Consider the following 24,676-nt stretch of genomic DNA (forward strand, 5'->3'; position numbering starts at 1 on the left):
ATGTTGAATTAAGCATGCAGTTTGGTCAGCAAAGATATTCTTTTTCTATATCTTGTTTATATCTACTATAAATACCATAAGCATTCCATTAGCATTAACCCAGTGATTAATGCATATGTCATGGACTCAGGTTCTAATCAGTGATAATAACTGCCTACAACTATTTCCACAACTGTTCATCTCCCAACTCTTTTACCCTGACTAACAAAGAAATGCCTACTAAAGTCTAAGAGTTCATGTAGTTACAGGAAACCAGATGCATTATTTATAAGGATGCAGAGGCTAGAAAGTTCGGCTGTGTCGCTTACCCCAGCAGCAGTAGGCTCTAAGCTATTGGCAATAGGACCATTGCCAGTGCATTAGAAGATGAGATAGAAGGGATCCCTGCCAAATAAAATAGCTAAGTAATAACAAATGTTAAAAAAGGAGAGCCTTGGGGGTTGGAAGGAGTCTTGAGGTCACTGTTGAAGCACAATTCAGATCACCAAGCTTTCGCACTCAATACAGAAAGAAGAGTTGTAATCCCAATTAATCCTTTGTGTCTTATCTTTCTTGAGTATTTGCTTTTTAATTACAATAATACATTCTTTTTTTAAAAAAAGTTACTACAGTATCTGTACATAAATGAGAAATTACAACTGGTATAAAAGAGGTAAAGTGCACAGTATGAGATTTCAAGTTCAGATATAATTAATTGTGTGTTTGTATGGTCTGCCCTGTTTAGAAATCCATACTACTGTTTTAGTGATCCAGGAAAAATCAGTATTTTTCTTCTTTGATTTCAAAGAAAAATAAACTCAGACACAAAACGCTACAATTTCTTATTCTTCATGTGTTCCAACTGATATATTGCTACAGGCAGACACCTGTTGTGGCTTTAAGTAGATTTTGAGATAGTGCCATTCAAGTTTCATTTTCTGTTTAATTATCATCAGTCAGTTGGAATTTACACCACAGCACAAGAGGCTGCATGCTTTAAATGTTAACAACAGCAGGGATGAGAATGCCATCTTGCCTGAAAAAAAAAAAAACACCTAAAATCTGACAAAATAAGTCAATTGAAACATAGAAAAAAGAAAACTTAACATAGGGATTGTTAAAACAAATAACCTTCCATATCAATCTGAAACTTAAACTAAAAGCTATGGTTGTAGTCTGCTTCTCAAAACTGATCTGAATGTTACCATCAACTTCAAACATGAAGTAGCTGAGGCTACATATCACATGGTGTTTATTCTTTTCTTTGAATAACCTAAGCATTTCAGATGTTTAATACATATACCTTTTATCTACAATGTCATTCTCATCATTATCTCTTCATCCCAAATGTGTGCGCACTGGGAGGTAGACGGGATGAAGTTTGTGGCATTATTTTTAAATTATCCAAGTATCAAATAAATATAATTTGGTACCTAAAATTGTTCTACCTTTAACACCTTTTATCATACTAAATTGGTGTGTCTATTTCTGTATCTTGCTTAGGAAACTGGGTTCATAAAGCAGATTTGGTCATCTCATTAGGGAAAAAGGACCATTTCTGAAAGTAGCTGCAATTATCATTTGCCCTTTAGACTAGTAGGATAGAGGTCACAAGAAGAGCTTTCTGAGCTCAAGAAGTGTTCTTCTGAGCCTTCAACATCTACCATCTGTGGGTGAAAAGAACACAGGATGAAGAGTCAGAAAGACTGAGGTTAAATCCTGCTTCTACCACTACTTGACAAATATTGAATTGTCTTGAGTATCAGTCTCCCCATCTATATAATGGGACTAACAATATCCATTCTCAGATGAAAGCATCTGACACATAGTAGATGCTTATTAAAATATATTATTGTCGTCTATTATTACTATTAAAGATAATAAATGAAAAATCCATGTTATTGACACTATTGAGGCACTTCTCTTGCTCCCAAGCAAGTGCCTCTTCAGCACTACAGAGAGGAACAGCGACCAGTTAATAAGTAGATTCTGAAATAATTTGTAATAATCCTATCAAAGGAGAAACTGATTTTTATAAATTACCATGAAAACAAGTATTTATGATAAAATGAAAAAAATCTTCCAGATGTAAAAAACAGAAATAAATTTAAAATATACATATGTAGAATGTGAATGCTTCTCAAAATGTTACAAGTTCTCTAATAAATATTATTTAAGCCAATGTTAGTTTTTTAAAACTTTTTTTTTAAAATACTTAAATATCTGTGCCCATGATTTAAAGTGAAGGTGGTTTTCTTTTCATTGTAAATGTGTACAACTTAAAAAATGATAATCCAACAAAAAAATTCATTAACTTACTGTTGATATTGACATCCATTTAATAAATACTCCCTGGGAACTGGCATAGTAATAAGTTATGGGAATAGAAACACAAATCAACCAAAATTCTTCCCTCTAGTATTTTACACTCTGGTGTGGGAACTGATGTGCACATCACTATGGATAAGAAGTGGCAAGACTGTGGTTCAAGCAAGAGCTATGGGACCACCTAGAGTGAACTGCTGGGGACTAGAAGATAGTCTAACATCTGAGTATAACTACAAAATAATACAAGGTTTGATTTTACTCCTTGATTGGACAAAGAACATTTTTTATAGCTTCAGACCATTATTTTAATAAAATATACCCAGGTCTGCACTTCAAATAAAAAGAAAGGAGAAGAGTTATGACATTTTGAAAATTGAGACTACAGCCAACTCTATTCTTCATGAAGACCTTCTCCACCAGAAGTTTTTATTAGACTAATTCCTCGGTGCACTATTTACCCAAAAGATCACAGCCAATGTTCTAGAAACCTTAAAAAATAAGCAGGGGCTGGGCGTGGTGGTTCATGCCTGTAATACCAGCCCTTTGGGAGGCCAAGGCAGGTGGATCACTTGAGGTCAGGAGTTTGAGACCAGCCTGGCCAACATGGTGGAACCCTGTGTCTACCAAAAATACAAATTAGCCAGGTGTGGTGGTGCACACCTGTAATCCCAGCTACTCAGGAGACTGAGGCAGGAGAATCGCTTGAACCGGGTAGGCAGAGGTTGCAGTGAGCCGAGATCATGCCACTGTACTCCAGCCTGGGTGACAGAGCGAGACTTCATATCAAAAAAAAAAAAAAAAAGGCAGAAAGTTTTATTATACTTGTTTCTGTGTGTATACATGTAGTGCATGTTACTTTCCATTTTTCTTCATTGTTTTCACTAAGCTGAATGAGTTTAAATATCAGTCCTCTTTACAGGCACTGTAAAATCATTTTTAAAGGTCTTAATAAACCTCTTAGGTATCTTTGAATCATCTATTTCCCTCCAAACCTTATCTTCGTTTCACATACAGTCTCATTTGCACACACAAGGTAACTCTCCCACCCCCATAATCTATGTGTCCTAAAACATACCCAGGGACCCTTTGTGTAGTTTATTTTCTCACAAATAAGTTGGAGAAAGTCTGAACAAAGATGTATTTATGCTGTGGAACATTAGGGAGGTGAAATTAAGAAGCTGGTATGAGAACAACAGAGGAAAAAATGCATCTGGATCAAGTAAGAGAAATGTACAAAATTTCTGAAAAATCTATTATGGCCACTTAAATAATTTTCTCTCAGATATATGTAAGGCTATGCCTCTTCGTATCACATTTCATCATAAAAATATCCTGTTTGACAAGGCAGGTTCCTCCTGGTACATTTCATCAGAGCTGGGGCATATTAGATTTTACAGCTTAAAAAAATTGCAGCAACAGCAACTTCCTTTTCATAGCTTTGTAGACTGAGAATTATTGAAAAAAATCTGTTCTCAAAGCTACATTATTTGTGAAAGAAATGGATTTTTATAGGCTGATTCAATACGTAGATTTCTAGGTTAAAATGTAGGACAATATTTGTGTAGAACATTAAAAACTAACATTGTAAATATTTTGTCTTGCAGAATTTTATTTTTTAATATACCTTAATTCCCATTTGTAGTTGAAATCTTTATCAAATGGCACAGAAGCTTCTTGTCAGTTAGTCACTGCTCTTAATACATGAATTTTAAGAAAATTGAGGGAGGAATGATCATACAGGCAAAATTTTTGTTTTATAATTTTAACAGACTAATTTACTTTACTGGATTCCTTGATTATAACTAGGCATCCTTTTTAAAATTTACCACTTCTCTCTTCTTTGGATCAATTCAAGTCTTTAAAAAATAAAAATTAAAAAACAAAACTAGTCTTACTTAATGAATAAAACAAGTTCAGGAAATTGCAAGCTGGGTATGGTGGCTCACGTCTATAATCCCAGCACTTTGGGGCTGAGGTGGGGGCATTACTTGAGCCCAGAAGTTTGAAACCTGTCTGGGCAACATAGTAAGACCTTGTCTCTATCAAAAAAATAAAATTGCAACCTTTTCATATACACACATTTCCAGATGGCCTAAACAAAAGTATCTCCTCGGATATGTAACATAGCCTTTGCAAATCCATCTCTGTATCAAGGATAAGTGTCTGCTCATCAACAATGATTCAACTTACCATACTATAGTCATGTTTTTCTAAAAGTTTCTAGTTATATTTCAGAAAGTTCCCCAAACTATTTTCAAAACGCTATTTAGTGTAAATTAATTTCCAGCACCTTCAATCATCACTAATCTTTTATTCTTGACGGTAAATTATAGAATGTCATCATCTTTTAAAATGAGATAAATTTCAGCATTCTGATTTCTTAGTAAAATGACCTATAAATATGAAGTAGAAACAACAATTTGCTATTTTAGGAGACAGACAACAGTAAAATAATAATAATAAAAATAGTAATAATAATAATATTTTCTTTTTTTTTTTTTTTTTTTGAGATAGAGTGTTGCTCTGTCACCCAGGCCAGAGTGCAGTGGTGCGATCTCAGCTCACTGCAACCTCCGCTCCCAGGTTCAAGCAATTCTCCTGCCTCAGCCTCCCAAGTGGCTGGGATTACAGACATGTGCCTCCATGCCTGGCTAATTTTCGTATTTTTAGTAGAGACAGGGTTTCACCATGTCGGCCAGGCTGGTCTCAAATTCCTGACTTCAAGTGGTCTGCGCGCCTTGGCCTCCCAAAGTGCTGGAATTACAGACATGAGCCACCACACTTGGCCAAAATTTTCTTTTAAATTACATAATCACAAATGGCTTCTCTATTTTTTTTTTTTCTTTTTTGAGACGAGTCTTGCTCTGTCGCCCAGGCTGGAGTGCAGTGGCGCGATTTCGGCTCACTGCAAACTCCACCTCCCAGGTTCACGCCATTCTCCTGCCTCAGCCTCCCCAGTAGCTGGGACTACAGGCAACCGCCACCATGCCCAGCTAATTTTTTGTATTTTTAGTAGCGATGTGGTTTCACCATGTTAGCCAGGATGGTCTCGATCTCCTGACCTCGTGATCCACCTGCCTCTGCCTCCCAGAGTGCTGGGATTACAGGTGTGAGCCACCGCACCCGGCTGGCTTTTCTATCTTAAGGAATATTACAAAAAAATAAAAACTTAATTTGAAAGTCTTCCTCTTGCCATATTTTACTTCCCATTACGATTATGTGTCATTATGCACAATTAATCACAATTAAACTTTTTACTTTGCTGTGAACTCCTTCAGCCCAAGGACTATTTCCTATTTATCTCCCCCAATCATTACACCTCCCACCTCCCACTTCCCAAGAAATATGCATACACGTTTCCTAGCCTCATGCTGAAATACAGTAGGACCTGGTTATTATCTATTCATTTTCATTAAAGAGAGGGAAAGTTTTGGCCAAGCGCAGTGGCTAACACCTGTAATCCCAGCACTTTGGGAGGCCAAGGTGGGCAGATCACTTGAGGTCAGGAGTTCAAGACCAGCCTGGCCAACATGGTGAAACCCCATTTCTACTAAAAATACAAAAATTAGCCAGGCATGGTGGCACGCACCTGTAATCCCAGCTACTTGGGAAGCTGAGGCAAAAGAATCGCTTGAACCCGGGAGGCCGAGGTTGCAGTGAGCCGAGATCACACCACTGCACTCCAGCCTGACGACGGAGCTAGACTCCATCTCAAGAAAAAAAAAAAAAAAAAAGAAAAAAGAAAAAAAAAAAAAGAGAGGGAAAGTCTTCAGTGATCTAAGGATCAAAGAGCAAAAACAGGGCCATCCAATTTTAATTCACCTACATTCACCACTCACTTGCTATTTGACCTTAAGTGTCACTTGGCCTATCCCTATCTATATGTTACTTTCCCTACCACTGAAATAATGAGAATAGTCCAAAACTGCTTTAAAAATTTAAAGGAAAGACTGATTAAATTTGTGATAATTACAAATACAAATTTCTGCAACATTTCACAAAGCCAGGCATTCTCTCTCTCGCTCTCTCCTTCTGACATTTCTTAAAAAGCTCTTTAAAGTTTGGTATTCACTCAAGAGGTAGTGCTAGAATACCTCAGCAAAGAACAAACCAAAGAGCCCATCGTTGATGGATAAATTCAACCTAAACACCAAACCTGAGATCAGAGATAGTTATGGACTTGAATAAAGATGAGCATAGCTCCAGGCTATAAGCCACAGTGACCCAATTAATTGGTTTTTGAGAGTTTGCTGACCTTTGGTAGACTAAGAGATAAAATGAAAAGTGGCATTCCAACACTTTTGATGATTAGCTAAACTATGTATACTCAGTAAGTTATTAAAGAAATGAATTAAGTATTCACAGCTTGTATGGGAGGTGCATTATAACAGAGTGGGACAGAGAAAAGTGGAAGATGCCCACAGATGAACTACCGGAGTTGTTATTTCGTTTAGGTTTAAATGGTGATGTCTATAAGTCTGATAAAACCTCAATCAGTGTTATCTCACAATTGAACAAGACCTGGTGAGTTTTCTATACAATATTATATGGAATGGGCTAAGCACGCTCTTTTTCTTTCCAAATTGAAAACAAAAAACACCCAAACCCTAATCAACATACAATTACTCTGGTAAAAGAAACTAGGAATTTTTCAAAATCTCCTCAATCATGGATTTTTTTTAAAGGATCCATATCAAGTACTCTGACTTTTAACATCAAAGGTAGAATATTTTACAGATTTCAAAATGCTTCCCATGCATTCTAATTTCAAAACTGTAACTCATTTCTCTACGTTTTTCTACTTTCTTTCAAAAGGCAGAATTTCCTGGGTTAAAAAGAGGGCACTGTTAAGAGTAATTATAATGGCTCATAGGTACTAATGAGTCTTTTAAAAAAATGATACTGCAATTATATTCAGTTTTCCAGCTTATTATATTCTTCAGATTGCTCATCCTGCTTAGTTTTGTCTGCCCAATGAAACACAATTTTCAACAACACCTATTTTTAATTTTCCTTTAAAATTCTTTTACTAATACCCATTTTCTGATTTTTCTAAGGTTGTTTGCTTATCAGTTGTCAATGATTGTGTTGTTGTTTTCCTGTCTAGCTCACTTTTCCCTTCTTTTGCTACAGAACTCTCCTCTCTGTAATGATTCTACACCATGTGGTTCCCATGGGGCTGAGCCCATCTGCCCTCACTAACCCCAACACACACAGCAGTGGATATGTGCCCCAGCCCCCACTCAGCTGGAGGCATTAATCTCCCTGGATGCAGTATTTTAGGGTCAGACATGATGCAATCAGGGCCAATCAGATTCTTCCCTAAAATGTGCTGTTTAGATAAGGAGTAGACTTTCTCTTCTTTTTAGAACTACCTATTTGTTCTTTGACTTGGGACAAGTCACAGATTTCTGAACGTCAAGTCCCTCATCCATGGGATGAAATCTAAGCCACTGAGTTGTATAAATAAATGACTCAAAATAAGAAAATATGCCTTATAAAATGTAAAGTATGATGCAAGTATCAATGATCTATATCTATATCTCATACACATACACTCACGCACACACATATTTTATGGTCCAAAAGAATAATTCTGTAAAGCGTTAATTTCAACCAGTACGAAAGGTCAAAGCTTAATCAAAACTTTTTAGATTCTCTCCTCCATTGGTGGAACGCAATGACAGACAGTGAATGACTTTAGAAAGGGCAAAGGCAGAAGTGAAGAAATAAATTATACTCACAAGCAGTATTGTTTAAAAAAGAAAAAGAAGATATATTCATATACAGAATAAAAGAACTGATTGTGAAGGCAGTAACTTGCTTGCACCTATGAATGGCTATAATATACGAGCCCCAACTCTTGCACCAAGTCACTCTAGTATCCTAAAAATCTGTAAGTAACTCTCCAGCCAACCAAAAAGATGAGGTAATACGAGTAGGGCAATTTTCTTTTTGAATTATTATTTTATTGCTATATGATGCATGATAACTTGTTTGTCATTCTCCACAGTGGGCAGAGCCACCAACCCATGAAAAATGCCATGTTTATAGAAATCTGAAAACACAATTTGCATTCAATTAAAAGTAGCTCTCCAACAGTGGCAGGAGAGGTTCACATGTTATGACCAATAAACATCTGAAATTGAAATGGCATTTTTCCAGCTAAGAATCATTTAGCTAAGCTCCCAGTTTTTTTCTACCATAAAAGCAGGTAAGTCAGTTACAACTGAGGGTAGAATGTAAGAGCCATGGGTCTGAATTCCACCAATGGACCACCCAGATCTGGTCCAATCTAATCAATACATATTAGTGTGCTATTCCCAAGTGAAACCGTTCTATCTCATTATGACAGAAATGTCTCTGCAAAGACATTCTTTTCCTTCAGCTAGCTTTTTTAGGTGCCAAATTAAAAACTGAATTGTTCATTTCATTCAGAGATTTCATAGAAGACTTCCTGGATTAGTTCCTGTAAAATGAAGCCTTAGCTGAGAATATATAATATTTTGAAAAGACAGTGATTTCCTGGCAAAGAACTGTCAGCATCATCACTTAGGCTAAAATCATAAACTCGTTTCCTTCTCCAACAATAAGGGCATTTTCCAACGTTGTTGAAGTAAGATGTAGAGACTCTCTGACTTTTATTCTCTTTTTAGATCCATGTCACTTTTCCACACACTAGCTCTCTTCCATACATGAAGGGACCACCTTAAAGCAAAGTTGTGCTAAATGATATACATGCATTTTCTCACATTAGACTTCCCAATATATGTTTAAAATAAATAGTGTTCTTCAGACCTAGAAACTGAATCTCGGGGCCAGGCATGGTGGCTTATGCCTGCAATTCCAACACTTTGGTAGGCTGAGATGGGTGAATCACTTGAGCCCAGGAGTTCGATAGCAGTGTGGGCAACATGGCGAAACCCTGTCTCTAAAAAAAATTACTCAGGTGTGGTGGCACACGCATGTAGTCCCAGCTACTAGGGAGGCTGAGGAACGAAGATGGCTTGAGCCCAGGAGGTCAAGGCTGCAGTGAGCCATGAGTGCACTACTGCACTCCAGCCTGGGTGACAGAGAGAAATCCTGTCAAAAGAAGAAAAGAAAAGAACAGAACAGAAAAGAAGAGGAGAGGAGAGGAGAGATGAAACTGAGTCTCAGGGAAGTCACATAATTTGTTTAAAATTATACGGTAATTAGCAGCACCAGAATTTATTTATTTTATTATTTTTGAGACAGGGTCTCTGTTGCCCACGCTGGAGTGTAGTAGTGAGATCATGACTTACTGAAACCTCAATCTCCTGGGCTCAAATGATCAATTTGCTCAAGCAATCCTCCCACTATGGCCTCCCAAAGTGCTGGGATTACAAGCATGAGCCACCGCGGTTGTCCTCAGCATTAGTATTTAGACTTAAGAGCATGAGTCCACTCAGCATTCGTGCTCTTCCCATTTCATTCACCTGCCATGCTTTGACGTGTAACATGAAGATCACTTGGGTACAACTGGCCCCAGACAAGTCATTTACTTGAATCCACCACATATACTCCCAATAAACTTGGTGTCAAAGGCTACTTTTCAATCCACTCACAGAATCCCATTTCTTTCAATAGTAAGGGTTTTTTCTTTGAGGCAGCAAAACGTTATGTGACATAGCAGTCCACTGCATTATCTGGGGTTAAATGCTGCTGTGTGACTTTGGACAACATATATCAGTTTCAACGTACAGTGTAAAAAGTTTTCATGATAACCATGAGTCATCATCCATGTAAAACATCTAGCACAGCACTTGGCACACAGTAAGCCTTCAATAAATGCTTGCTGTTATTCATATTTGAAACAGATATTACAACTTCAACTGTTTTCTCGGGATTTATCTTGATTTTCTTTCCTATTACTATTTGTTAGATTTTCCGTTTTGTTTTCCTCATCTATGTATTAAATTGGAATGGATGGTGCTTAATTCAGCAAAGTGGTTGGTATAACAATTTTTTATGGTATTCAACAGAATTGTCTACAAAATGGGGCTACTAGCAGCTGGCACCTCCAGAAGAAGTCATTAAGGCTTGTTCCAAACAATCACTTTACTTCTGCTGATTCTATAAAAGGAGCAGCAAGATAGTCCTATTGACTCTTTTGTAAGGTTCAAGTTCTTCTCCTAAAACTTGTCACTTATGTGTAATAGAAAACTCATTTAGGCAATTACTTATAAGTTTTTAGTCACAGATGCCTCATTTACAAAAAACAAAAGAAAATAAAGAAAATTATAATTTTGATCTTTATTAGGAGATTAGTATAAAGAACTTAAAAATATAATTAACAACTCTAAACTAGTGAATGAACAATGGAAGTTTCCAATTTCCAAAAATTGAGTAGTAAAAATTGTCTTACAAAGGGAAGGACTAAGAACTTTGATATTTCACTAATATTTACAAGTGGTAGGAAAAATAAACAGAAAGGGGGCAAAACCGATAATGTGTTTGTAAATGAAAAATCCCTTAAAAACCTCCAGTCAAGAATGATTTCTTTATTGTTACAGTGACCTATAAAATATATTTCTGATTACTATTTAAAAACATGAGAAAAATGCTTATAATATATTAAGTAGGTAGAAGGGTAGGTGAGTGACTTCTATTTTCTTCTTTTTGTTTTTTTCTTTTTCTTTCTTTCTTTTTTTTGTTTGTTTTTATTTTAAGAGAGACAAGTTCTCACTCTGTTGCCCAGGCTGGAGTGCAGTGGTTCAACCATAACTTAGGACAGCCTCAAACTCCCGGGCTCAGGTGATCCTCCCACCTCAGCCTCCCAAGTAGCTGAGACTTCAGGGCTGCCACCAGGCCTGGCTAAATTCTTTATTTTTTATAGAGATGAGGTCTCAATGTGTTGCCCAGACTAGTCTCGAACTCCTGGTGTCAAGCTATCCTCCCTCTTTGGCCTCTCAAAGTGCTAGGATTACAGGCATGAGCCACCATGCCTGCTCTTTTTTTTTTTTTTTTTCTTCTAATCCAACATGAGTTAAAGAGGAGAAAAGGGAACTTTGGGGGCTGTGAAGTCAGATCCATCTCCTCTGCCTATATCTGTTTGCTCTGAAAGCCTCCCGTCTTACACTGACCCCCAAATCGCAGAGAACTGTTTAATACATAAAATGTTTGCTGAATCCATACTACTTCAGAGAGGCTTTTCAACATTTACTTTAGAAAACACCAATGTCATTAGTTCAAAGAATGTAGCCGGTACAGGCACAATCACATTAGAAAAGCAGAGTTCGCTTTTCAAATACAGGGATTTACTAGCATCTCCTTGCTGGCTAAAATAAAGTGAAAAGAAATCTATTCTTTGAAGCTGATTATTTTTGACCAGGCAAACTTTTCTGGGGCCTTTGACTTTTTTATATATTTGGCATTTTTGAGTTTAGCTTATTGTTATTGCTGACTTTTGAAGGTTCACCTTCAGACTTTACTAAATGGAGATATTTGCACCTCACAGTTGTTCCCTGCAATGCAAGTCCTGCGTGTGGCTGCCTTGAAATGGACTGTGTGCTTCAAGCTATTTTCATTATTGTAACTAAGACTGGACCTGGTTCCTGCCACGACTGGTTTATATTTTCAAACTGAAGAGCATATTTTCATGAGATTAAAAAATGTAATAAACCTGCCAATGTACCCGCTGAATCTAAAATTTTAAAAAACACACTAGGATTAGTAAAACATGCATATTGTAATTATAAAGAAACAAGTAAAACAATAGTTAATATGAAGAAGTATAATGAAAAAGCCAAAGAAGAAAATAAAATGGAACACCAAAAGTTAAAAACCAAAAACAAAAGCAGCCTTGGTTTTACCTATGGCTTTTCTCTTTCTCTAACACCTCACAATGAATTGGTTAGGGAATCTTGCTGGCTTGACTTTCAAACTATTACAGACTGACTATTTTTTGCCACCTCTACTGCTACCAGCCTGGGCCAGGCCACTATGCTCTCAGCAAAAGCCACCTAACTGGCATCCTGGATTCTACCCTTCCTCCCAGTGAGTCATTCTTCAAACAGGAGCCAGAGTGATTCCATTAAATACCAATGTTCTGACAATGGCCTACAAGGCACTACATGCTCAGACCCCAGGGTCTGTGGCCCTCATCTTCTATATTTCATCCCTTTGTTCCTTCTACTCCAACCCCACAGGGCTCCTTATGGTCCCCTACAGGGCACATGAGCCATGCTTTTGCCTAAGGGCCTTTGTACAGCCTGTTCTTTGCCTAAATACAGTTTTCCCAGATGTTTGTTTTTTTGTTTGTTTGTTTGATTGTTTTTCTTGAAACAGAGTCTCCCTCTGTCACCCAGGCTGGAGTGCAGTGGCACAATCACAGCTCACTGCAGCCTCAACCTGCTGAGTTCAAGTGATCTTCCCACCTCAGCCTCCCAAGAAGGTGGGACTACAAGTGCATGCCACCAAGTCCAGCTAAGTTTTCAATTTTCTGTAGAGCTGAGGTCTGACTAATGTTACCCAGACTGGCCTCAAACTCTTGGGCTCAAGCAATCTTCCCGCCTTGGCCTCCCAAAATGCTAGGATTATAGGCATGAGCGACCATGCCCAGCCAATTTCCCTAGATGTTTGCAAAGTTAACCCTTCACTTCTTTCCACTTTTTGTCCAAATATCAACAATTTAATGAGACTTACCTTGATCAACCTAATAAAAATCACAAGTCTCAACTCTCCTTATCCCCTCCCCTCCTCTACTGTTTCTCATTTTTGGACTACGTAGCACCTTCTAATATATCGTGTTACTAGTTTATTATATTCATTGTTTATATTCTCCTAATAAAATTAAGTTCCACAAAAAAATGTGTTCATGAATCAATTCAACCATATTTACTGAGAACTTACTATGACCCGGGGTGACTGATGTGTGAAAATGGCACATTGAAATATTTTAATATCATGGTACACAAAGCTTCCTTTCTTAGTTTTAAACCATTGCCAAATATCAAAAGCTAATTCTACTGAGAATTAGGGAATGGAGTCAGATTTCATAATTATTTCTCTCTCAGTGATAATGCAATGAATAGAAACATAAACTGAGAGATTTATTTCAGTTCCCCAAAGCTTGGGAAAACCAAAAGTATTTTTTTACATTCCCAAACTGCTCAGATATGCTTAAGGATAGTATCTATGGTCCCATTGATGATAGCATGAAGGGTTCCAATTACAAGAGTTTCAATAACTTTATTCAATGAATCGCACAGGAGAGAAACTATTTCCAGACAAAATGCCAAAAAAGAAAAACCTAGTATTTGCTTCTGCAGAATAAACACTTAAAAAAAAAAAAAAAAGCTCAATGTGATTCCTGGATGCTAGCTATATAAAATCCATATAATTATACTAATCTTTTTATAAGTAGAATTAAAAAACAAATAGCACAAATTCCCCAGCAGAAATTATCATTTTGGAGGATATGATGAGAGCCCTTGGAACACATAGGAAACTAATTTAGCCCTTTCTAGCATTTCATTTCCTGTTTGATCTCACCAGGCTATTGCCATCAATCCAGTTAAATGACGCTTTATGTAGTTAAAATATAGCCAAAACACCATACTTCACATAATAAAAGATAATTTTATACCATATAGTTACAGCTCTAGTATCATCAACCTGGAGGGAAAGGCTGTAACATCAAACAGGATTTATTTAAACAGATTGACAAAACAACTTAAATTGCCAAAAGGACAGACTTTCTTTTCATGAGTTTTCCTACCCTGCTGATAGCAAAAGGAAATTGTTCCTTCAACACACTCCCCAGATCGAAATAGAATAACTAGGAACATCTATTTATTGAAGAGCTTATCAAACTGAGAAATGCTTTAAATAAGGAGCTAACATAAGGAAGAGAAAGACTGTAGTCATAAGTTTAATTTTCAAGGTTTGATAAACTCCCCTGTTCAGTATCAAAATTTAATACGATGATATTCTCAATTTATAAATATCAAAAACTCTTTATACTAGTCCTTGCTAATATTTTAAGTTCCCCCGACATAGCACAAAACCCCAATCAATCTAACAGTTATAGAAGTCCACAAGCACAAAGCCCATTTCACATTAAATAGACGAAAACTAATCTGAGATCTTGCCTAGGGACTTGCTTTCAAACATTTTCATAATTAGTTACTTGCTATCAAATTTGAATTAAGGGCATCTATATATAGTTTTCTTACTCCATCACAGCTAACTTTATATGAGAATGAAGAAGTTTTGGAACGGAGGCTCCAAACAGCTGGGTATCATGCCTCAGGCAGTTGCTGAAGGCATCCAGAGAAGCTGAAAAGACACACAATGTGCTCTATTGCTTGCCAGGAGTTAGGCCTCAGAACTTGTGCAATTATTTTTCAATATTCAAAGCCACCAGATTACCCTAAAACTAATACATTTGTGGTGTATTTTAATATTCTTATGTATATTGGGAGGACAGGATGTCTAGTTGTCCTTAAGCATATTAGGAGGCCATTTCTACTCCAAACAGCAAATACCACCTATTGCCAAACTCAATACTCTGACCCTTAATAGGGGCAGAAGATAGACGTGAACATGACCTTCCAAAGCAGATAGTGCCTTGGGTTAAAAACCAGTGAATAGAATATTTAAGTATACTTACATGAAGAAGTATTTGCTCCTTCTGTGGATACTGATATTCTAATGGGAGACTCTATAAAACATAAAAGGGGAATGAGGCTTTATTGAGTCATGTTGCTTGGACTCATAAATTAGATTTGCCAGGCTTGGGTATCGCCTGGTAAAAGAGTACTAGAACACCGTGCAACAGAGAAGCTGAAGCATTTATAAGTCAGAATGCAATACTCAAAGACCACAAAGGAATATTACCATAGTCTAGACCCAAAGACTTTTAAAAGGGATGAAAATGGAGTCAATCCATCTGTAAGAATATCCCACACACCAAGCATTATCTGAACTTCCAAGAGAGACTACTCTGAAGAGATACACACCACAGGTGAGAAAGAAAATTCCTTCTTTCAGATGTGGTCTTGATTTTGAGAAAACATGAAACCAAAGAGAATAGCCCCTGGATTCCAAGAGAGTGAAAGCCAATTTTCATGCATGCCAAATAAATAAACAAACAAGATTGGGAGTATTTCCAGGCAACTTGGATCTGCATAAACATCCTGAACAGAAAGTGCTGAAAAGTCCACGCAAAGTCTGCTAGAGCAATAGAATAATTACATTAGGATCAAACAAACCATGCTAATTAAATAAATCATACAATAGTTGGGGATATCTAGTAGCAAGATTTTCTCAGGTAGCAAAGATAAAAGAAGAAAAAACAGTCATTAAGTACAGAGAGAATGAAAAATACGACTCATGCAGAAAAAAGCATGGAACAGATGGGTTTTCATTAGTAAGAAATAAAGAAGTCTTAGTATCAAAGAAGGATTGAAAGTCAACAGCCAGAAAGATATCAAGATTCAAGTCACATATTAAGAAATAATAGTTACAGTCAATTTCCCAAGATAAGTTCCATATAAATGTAAAAGCTCTTTTTTTCCTAATGGCATTTACTGGAGTCAGATAACGAAGTCCCTATATTACAGAAACGTGTAAATGAAAGGTGAAGAAATTTAGAATATGTGATTTTTTTTCTTTTTTTCTCTCTCGTTTCCTCTTTTTTCCTTCCTTCCTTTCCTCAGAAGAGTAACAACCTCTTAGACTCCAGGATCATACCATTCCACAACACACATACACTTATATCTTAGTAATGACACATGAATATGTCCTAAATATAGCTAAAGTAGTCTAGGATACAGAGATGTTTAGCTTTTATGGTTTTAAAAAATGGCTTTGAAGGGAAGAGGAAACCGATGGAGGTAAGATGGAAAAAGACATGTTGATTATAGGTCATTCTATAGTTTCAACAAGGTACCAGCCATAATGAAAAACTCAATGAAGCTAAAATATTAAATGTGGAGTAATAAAAAGAATATCGAACTTGAAGTACCTTCTCTTCTACTTCCTGAGGTATATGACTTAACATTTCTAATACTTCAGTTTTCTCATCTGTAAAATGAGGAAAAATGATGTCTTGTTTCACAAGTTTATTGTGATTATCAAATGAAATTTAAGAATTTTTGTAAAAGAAAAGGCACCATGCAAAACCAAATTACCATTGTACCTCTGAGATGAATTTCCAATCTTGGGTCTTCAAAAATTTTCTTCCAAATAAAGATTAATTTTTAAATGTTCTAAGGCTCTATTAATTATAGAATTACAAAGAATAAGAAAAAGTTTAAAAAATGAAATACATAGAGGATAGATTAAATTCATAGCTTGTGAAGAAATCAATGAATTACGGTTATATATGCATTGCTAGAGTTGGGTTCTAAGTTGCTAATATCTGCTCAGACTACAAGTGCTATCAGCAAATATTACAGGCAAGTGAGAAACCAACCAAAACAAAAGACAACAGCATTTTTAAATGTCAGGCTGTAAGTCTTTTTGTTTTGTTTTGTTCTGTTCTGTTCTGTTTTGTTTTGTTTTAAGTTTAGCGATCCACAACTGATTATTAGAAACCCAAAGGTCACAGATCAGATGTTGACAAATTACCCAGGAATACACTCTGAGGGATGAAAGAGTAGAAGGCAGCTAAGAGAATCACCTGGAAAGACATAAAAACTGAGCTTGTAACTCAGATATATCTCCTTTACTTGCTTAATGTCATTAAGTTGCACCTAGATATAGATTTCTTTCACTCATGTATGTTTCTCAGGCCTAAGTTTGAAGACACAGCAAGAACCATCCTCCCTTAAGTAAAATCCAAAAAGACAGAACACGGTTGAGAAAAATATTGAAGCAGAAAACAAGAGCAGCTGAGAGGTCTGGATGCAGAAGGGGTTCTGATTAGTAGAAGGAGCAGCCAGCAGTTATGGTTGTCATTCTGGTTAGTAAAATTTGCCAGGCTTATTTTCCTTACCTGAAGACACATATGCTCCTTCAGTTGAGGCTGGCATGCCAGTGATGATCTCTGAAAAAAAAAGGTGATAGGACATTATGATATATAAGCAGGAGGCCGGGAGCATGTACCACAGCCTGCCTTGGAACTAAAAGTTAAGTGTAAAGGAAGGATGTATTGCAAGGGAGTGAGAAAAGTCCAGGCTTTAACCATACAGAGAGTGAGAAATGCAGAAAGACAGTCCAAATTGATAGTTCTCCTTTCTTATGCAAAGAGCATAAAATCAGCTGTGCTAAAATAATTAGGAAGCATTCACTGCCTCCACTTGGGTCAGTGAGGAAGAATTTATGTCAAAGAGGCAGTAGGCTTCTCAGGAAGAAAAGTCGAAATAGGGGAACTAAGAAAGTCAAAGCTATCGGATTGCCAAGCTGTAGTAAGAATTTTTAAGTTACAGATCTTTGAACAAGTACATTTTTGTTCAAAAATAAAAGTAAGCCATGTTTCTAATTAGGATTGGTGAAAAACATCAAGTTCTGGCATTGAACTCTATTTAAAATTGCCAGTGAGAATGAAGACAGGTGCTTATCATATGATAGACATTAGCTACCCAGGCAGTAAGTATGCAGCTCCCACCCAAAGAAATGAAGGATGAATCCAACCTGTATACTTCTGGATACATCATTTTCATGAGGATTGTGATAGTCTTATTCAAACTTTCAACTTGTTTTCTTACTGCCTTTATGATGGAATGGGTAGTTACACTGTCTAATTCCATATTCAGTTCTGAAAAGGGCTTCAGTTTGGCAGAATCTAACACTTTTAGAAAGGTACAGTTTTATGAAGCCTGGAAAGATGTAGAGATGCAATGATGTATATCATTCAAGTTTCACTGTGTCATAAGTCTTGCCAAATGACTTAATGGTAGTTCACATTTTCTAACCAGGACAAAAGATAAGCTGAATCTACTGCGATACTATCTACTGTACAAAAATTATGAGATCTAACTGAGAATCCTAAGCAGGTCATATATAATTTTATGTTTAAATTAATATTCTGTTAATCATGGAGTGGAAAACTTTATTACTAATATAATCATCTTTAAATACAGATATGGCCATTTAGGGTTTCCAAGATTGGACTAGTCTAGCAGGTAAGCAGAATCAATTTAAGCACCAATATTTCTTCAAACTCTGAAGCTTCTCTAGGGACAAAAGATTTTGTGGAATTGAAAGGGAAACAAAGTCATGTGAGACTCAGCAGCAATGTTTAAGAACAAGTGATTAGCAATAAACCTTTAGTAAGACCAAATGTGTCTTTCCGCTGCAAATTAAGTGTGGATGATCCTCTCTAATCACAGATTAGGAGGGCAAACTATGCAAGGAGTAAGCTTGGTTTCAATACATCAAAGTTGCCTACATTGGCTCTTACATCCACTAAAAATGGGGCTAAATGAAAGGAATTAGTATGTGAGGGTACATCATTTTCTCAGGATTTTCTCAAGCATCAGGCGAGAAAGAGGATATTCCGAACTGGTAATATGAAGATATCTGTTTCTGAAGCAGCACCAACAAGCTTTCTTGATTTGGGCTGCAGAAAATGAAATTGTTCTTCTTTGAGAAAATGTAATCTGAGAGAAACTATATTAGAGATTCAAAGTGTGTGTCCTTCTCTAGAAATATCTAGAAGGGCCATGTTTCCAAACAAAGGACCTACACTAAGAGAGATGCTTCCTTCTCTTGTCCTTCAGGATTCATCAATGACATTACAACCACATGAAGTCGTAAACCCAAGGTGCTCAACTAGAGCTGGGCAGAAGTCCCAATCCCAACTCGGATATCAAGACTCTTTTCAAATTTATTTTTGACAAACAAAGTAGCTGTCCACTGTGACCTTCCAAGAAGAAAAAAAAAAATCAGAACTTTTCTATCTCCAGCAAAAAATACCTCAGATTAGAGGGAAGGTTAACCATAATGTTTCATTTTTTAATTGAATGTTACATAAAAATACCAGAACAGGAGGTTACTACAAAGAGGCATCTACACAGAGACAACTTAAAATAACTCCTCTTCCTAAAATCAGGTATTTATCTTGGAGACCTTAAAATATCTTTAATGATTATGGTTTCAAATACAAACTTTCTGAATTAACCCTGGAGGAAATACAAGCTCAAAAGTTAACCTATACTTCTACACCAAAGGAGTCTTCATTGTAAAAAGAATCTTGCTAGTAAGAAAGTTAATCTTTTTAATTAAAACCACTCAGCAAGCATTTTTATGTGTGCTATGGGTAGAATTTATAGATTTGGAAAACAGCCTTTTGTTAAAAGTAAATTGAAAGTAATTTTATATTACACTTACAGACTTTTAAAAAAGCATTAAATCCTGCAATCTTTATGATGTTTATTTAAGCAACATATTTTCCCATAGTAATTTGGTATATTACATTTGTTAATTTATAAAGGACAGCCCCTTCATTAGTGCAAATTAATGAGGTTTTAGAATTATCAGAAACTGAACACAGCTGAGCAACTTATGCTGAACAGGCAAGTAAACATAATGAACATTAGTATATTTGTAATGTTTGAATTCTTTCTTAATAAACGGGGTCTGGTCTCAGGAAAAAGTTGCATGGTCTCAAAGATATCTTCTAGAAAGGAATTTTTCTAATTATGAATGTAACATGTTTGCAATTTCACCATGATCATAATACACTAAATATAATTATGTAGCAAAATACACATATGCACATTGTATACAGTACATACAAACATACATAAAATGTGTCTGTGTGTATTCCAACATTCACTTATGTGACTTTTTTTCCAAACTTATATGTCACTGCTGTACATACAAAAATTTTGATCAAGTGATTTCTTTAAAAGATTTAAAAGTGGACATATTTATTTATTAGCAGTTATAAAGATAACTTAAGGAACATCTTTAAGTACCCAAATTCTTCCTGTTCATAATGAATGCTTACTCTAAGGCAACTGAGAAATTTTGAAATTAATAAACAGTGTAGACAGGATGGATACCATACATTGAAAAGACAAATCTACCCTATTGCTTTCATATTGTTCTCATGTATTTGCCTTCCTGGGCATCCTACATAATACAATATACATGTAGACTGTTATACAAATTATAAAACATATTTTACATGCTTTTCAACATAACTGCAGGTTGTTTCCCAATATTGTGAAATTTCTAACATAATTATCAATTTGGGAAAGGGGGTAAGGCGAAGCCTATCACCAGTATGAGTCCATTTTTAAAAGCTGCAATTGATAATTTAATTAAATTTTATAAAAATAATATTTTTCTGCTCATCTCAAATGAAACAGCTATTTTTTTGCTACAAGCCCAATTGCTCCTGTGGGAACCTGAATCTCATTCAAATAATTTTTCTTCTGATTAAAAAAGAAAACTTAGGAGAAGATATGATTGATTAGTTGTATATTTTCCTATATTAATCTTTTAAAAGAAAGCATTACTTAATTAATTTGGAAACCAGTAAAGTCTATTATTCTCTTCCCTACTCTAAAGCCCAGGAGTTTTCACAAAGCTTGTTAGCTAAGAATTAATTGCTAAGTCAAGGTTTCCTATATACAGACTGAGCCAAATAAACCACAAATAAAAATGAACATATAGTGTGTAGGGTGTGTAAACATGATGTATGTGGCCTTTTCTGCTGTCATATACGAATTCATGAAAGGAATTCACTCATAAGTTATCACATAATTACTGCCTATGAGATCCTTTGTTATATGAAAACCCAACTGGTCTTTGTAAGCTTTACATTGTCCCAGAAGTAATTAGCAGATTGCATAGGTTGATATATGTCTACTACAGGATAAATTACTTTCTCTAATTCTGAATAAAGTAGGGGTTGAAAGGCATTGGAAAAGACAGAAAACACCTACATTTCTAAAATGTAGGTTGGCAAAATGCTTGACTGTATTATTTTCTAAGTGCTTGAAAACAGTATAAGTATGGCCACTGTTACACCCAAGCATATACTGTTTCAAGGGGAATTTCCTAATTTTTTAATCATTTCATTTATATTTAGTCACTAATCCAGATAGATCTAAACAATGAGTTTCACTGCAGAAGACTTTTATGATCTAATTTTATTTTAATAATTATTATAGCTGCCTTAATGAGATTAAACATCATGCCAAACAGCAAGGTCATCTGGGGAGAAAGTAAACAGCTTCCAACGAATGTCTCCCCCAACCTCCCCATCTCTCTTAGAATCTTGTATCAAAATATGCTCTAAACATGTTGGAACATACAAAAAGTAACTGTGTGAGAATTTAAGTAAATCACAAGGAATCCTCTGCATAGGAAAAAATTAGGATAATTAGATTGCAGCAACCTACAAGGATCATTCATCAAGGAAACCTGTATAGAAATTCTCAAAACTATAGCCATGAGCTTCTTGGAAATATATAGAAAAGGTGAAAAAATGAAATTAATAAAGTGACTGATAGTTCATAGAAAATATAAATTAAAATCTCAAGGGGAGTTCTACATAATGTAATAGTTTGGCAGCATGTTCTTATTTTAACAACTTTTTTTTTTCTAGAATCCACAATGAAACACTAAATTCTTGACCGGGTGTGGTGGTTCATACCTGTAATCCAAGCACTTTGGGAGCCCAAAGTGGGCAGATCATTTGAGGTCAGGAGTTAGAGACCAGCATGGCCAACATGGCGAAACCTTGTCTACAAGAAATATAAAAATTAGCTGGGGTGTGGTGGGGGGTGTCTAGAATCCCAGCTACTCAAGAGGCTGAGGCAGGAGAATTGCTTGAATCCAGGAGGAGAATTGCTTGAATCCAGTGCAGTGGCCGAGATCCTGCCACTGCACTCCAGCCTAGGTGACACAGCGAAACACCATTTAAAAAAAAAAAAAAAAAAGGAAAGAGAGAGAGAGAGACAGACAGAGGGAGGGAGGGAAGGAGGGAGGGAGGGAAAGGAAAGAAGGAAGGAAGGAAGGAAGGAAGGAAGGAAGGAAGGAAGGAAGGAAGGAAGGAAGGAAGAAAGGAAGGAGGGAAGGAAATTCTTGAGAATTCTACTCTCTATTAGCCCAAGTCAACGGTAAATATCTATTCAGGAAGACATGGTTCAGTGGTGCGGCAATTTATAAACCCAGTAGAAAGTGCTCTTCAGAAAAAGTGTTTCTGTGCAACGTCTGCCCTGATTCCTAGGGAGACAGGAATGAGACAATACAAAGGCAGTGCATCTAAGCCCCGGAGAGCTCAGAACCCAACTGAGGCTTCTTTGACAACCAAGCATTGAACAGAATATAGCAAATTCTTAGATAGCAGTGGAAGAGGATAAGGGATCAAGATGATTACATATTTTCCTTCTGGATGCACTATAACTAGGACTCTAAGGTGCAGAGCAAAAAGGGTATCTCCTCTAATGTACAGGAAACTGGTCTTGTCAATCATGGTGCCTGCCAAGCCACAGGCCCAGGTGAGCTGCATGCTCCACCCCTAGACTTTGAAGAGAGGAGCTTCCCGGCAGCTATGTTTCCAGCTCCACCCTCCCTAGTTGAGGCAGCAGTGGACGTATGGCCAGACAGCAGATAATTTGTAAGTTCTCTAGGTCTTTTAATGAATATGCAACAATCAACTTTGCTAATAGGATTCTTGGTCTGCGGAATTTCACTGGGGAACCAAGGAAACAATCATACAATAGAGGTTAAAGCTGAAAGAGTGCCTGAAATTGCCATGAAGAATATGGCCACGTGGGGGCAAGAAACAGGTCAAAGTTTGGAATTATAAAGAGGCGGAGTCTGAAAGTAAGAGAGGTGAGAAGAGTAGGAAAGAGTACAAAAGTTAAAAAACTATCAGAAGCATATTAAAGGTAGAAACACCAGAGAGAAAAGCCACAAACTCGCATTGCTTAAATTCGCAGAGATGCCCAGCATACAATTCCATCTCCTCGAGGCTCAGTTATAATGAAGTTCTAGTTATTCGCCATAGAATCCCTCACTCCTTAGGCCTCATACCATTCCTTCAGCTTCTGTTCTTTATAAACAAAAGAATCTCACTTAAACATTTGCAAGCATATAGTCAGAAACAGAGTAAGGCTGGGCGCAGCGGCTCACACCTGTAATCCCAGCACTTTGGGAGTTCAAGGTGGGTAGACTTCTTGAACTCAGGAGTTCCACAGTGGGCAACATAGTTGAACCTAGGAGTTCCAGAGCGGGCAACATAGCAACACTCCATCTCAAAAAAAATTTCTTTTTTTTTTTAATTAGCTAGGTGTAATGGCATGCACCTGGCTACTCAGGAGGCTGAGGTGGGAGGATCCCTTCAGTCCAGGAGTCAGAGGTTGCAGTGAGCCAAGATCACACCTCTGCACCCTAGCCTGGGTGACAGAGTGAAACCCTGTCTCAAAAAACAAAAAACAAAACACACACAAAAAACATTTCAGATACAGATGGAACTGCACTGTGGTAGGAATGAAGAAAAAAAAAAAAAAACAAAAAAAACCTGGGTTCATATCTCCTTTTGCTGTTAAATATCTCTGTGATCCTGAATAAGTCTGTTTTCTATGCTAAGTCTTTTATTCTTTTTTAATACAATGAAGGGGTTGGATAAGGATGATCTATTCCTAACATTCCAAGAAGAGAATAAAAAGAAGGCCAACTTGCATTGCAATTGAGACTCTCCATTCTCATTCTTCAGAGGCTTTAATTACATAAGTCCATAGGAACCTATTTCTGAAAGAATTTTTGTTGGTTGTTTAAGAAGGATTTACTTAAAATATTCCATGAACTTCTCTTTATTCTTGCCAGGTAAAAAAGACTCATTATCAAAAACACCTCGAGTTTCATCTCTCTACCCTATAATTGGTCAACACTACATATTCAAATTTGATCACTAGACCAGAACTTCAGTGAATTAGTGTGGAAAAAATGAATTAGCTGTTTTTCCTATGTAACAAATGTAAAAAGCCATATTATCAAACTTTCAGTACCCCCAAATTAATCAAAAAGGAATTCTATGGGTTTTTGCCAGGAATAATATAGTAGTAAATAATTCATTGCTTAATCCTGTACATCAGAAACCATGGAATAATCAATATGATACTTCTGTAGACACTCAGTGAGACTATGACACTAGCTTTAATTTTATTTTCCTGGGACTTTGTGGTATAGCTACACGAATCAAATCCAAGTGTCAAAAATCACAATTGAATACCATTAACTATGAGGAAACACACTGAACCAAGCCAGTGACAAACTAAGGAGAATGAGCTTCAAACAATGGTTATAGTAGAAAGTAAAAAACAGCCCATTAAAATTAATTTTTTAATGTGTGTTTCAGGTAGCATCCTATGGAATTCTACGTGGGGTAAAGTAATACTAGCAAACTATTATTGCTTAACCTGCCCTGGTTAAAAAATAAAGT

At 36.5% G+C, this 24,676-nt stretch overlaps 1 protein-coding gene across 7 annotated transcripts in view; it reads right to left on the minus strand.

Moving 5' to 3' along the window:
• The window catches only part of NRG1 (neuregulin 1), a 220,112-nt gene that overhangs the window by 136,460 nt on the left and 58,976 nt on the right, over window positions 1–24,676 (minus strand). For 5 of the 7 annotated variants that reach the window (XM_019032755.4, XM_019032753.4, XM_055349438.2 and 2 more), the window contains exons 4-5: window positions 17,270–17,320; window positions 14,942–14,992 (exon numbers count right to left, since the gene is read on the minus strand). The exons of the other annotated variants lie outside the window; for them this stretch is intronic. In XM_019032755.4, coding sequence (XP_018888300.1) covers window positions 14,942–14,992; window positions 17,270–17,320 — 102 coding nt within the window. The remainder of the gene's footprint in view (window positions 1–14,941; window positions 14,993–17,269; window positions 17,321–24,676) is intronic. 7 annotated transcript variants of the gene reach the window in all.

The sequence above is a fragment of the Gorilla gorilla genome, chromosome 7 (assembly GCF_029281585.2).
Source record: "Gorilla gorilla gorilla isolate KB3781 chromosome 7, NHGRI_mGorGor1-v2.1_pri, whole genome shotgun sequence".
Taxonomy (NCBI): domain Eukaryota; kingdom Metazoa; phylum Chordata; class Mammalia; order Primates; family Hominidae; genus Gorilla; species Gorilla gorilla.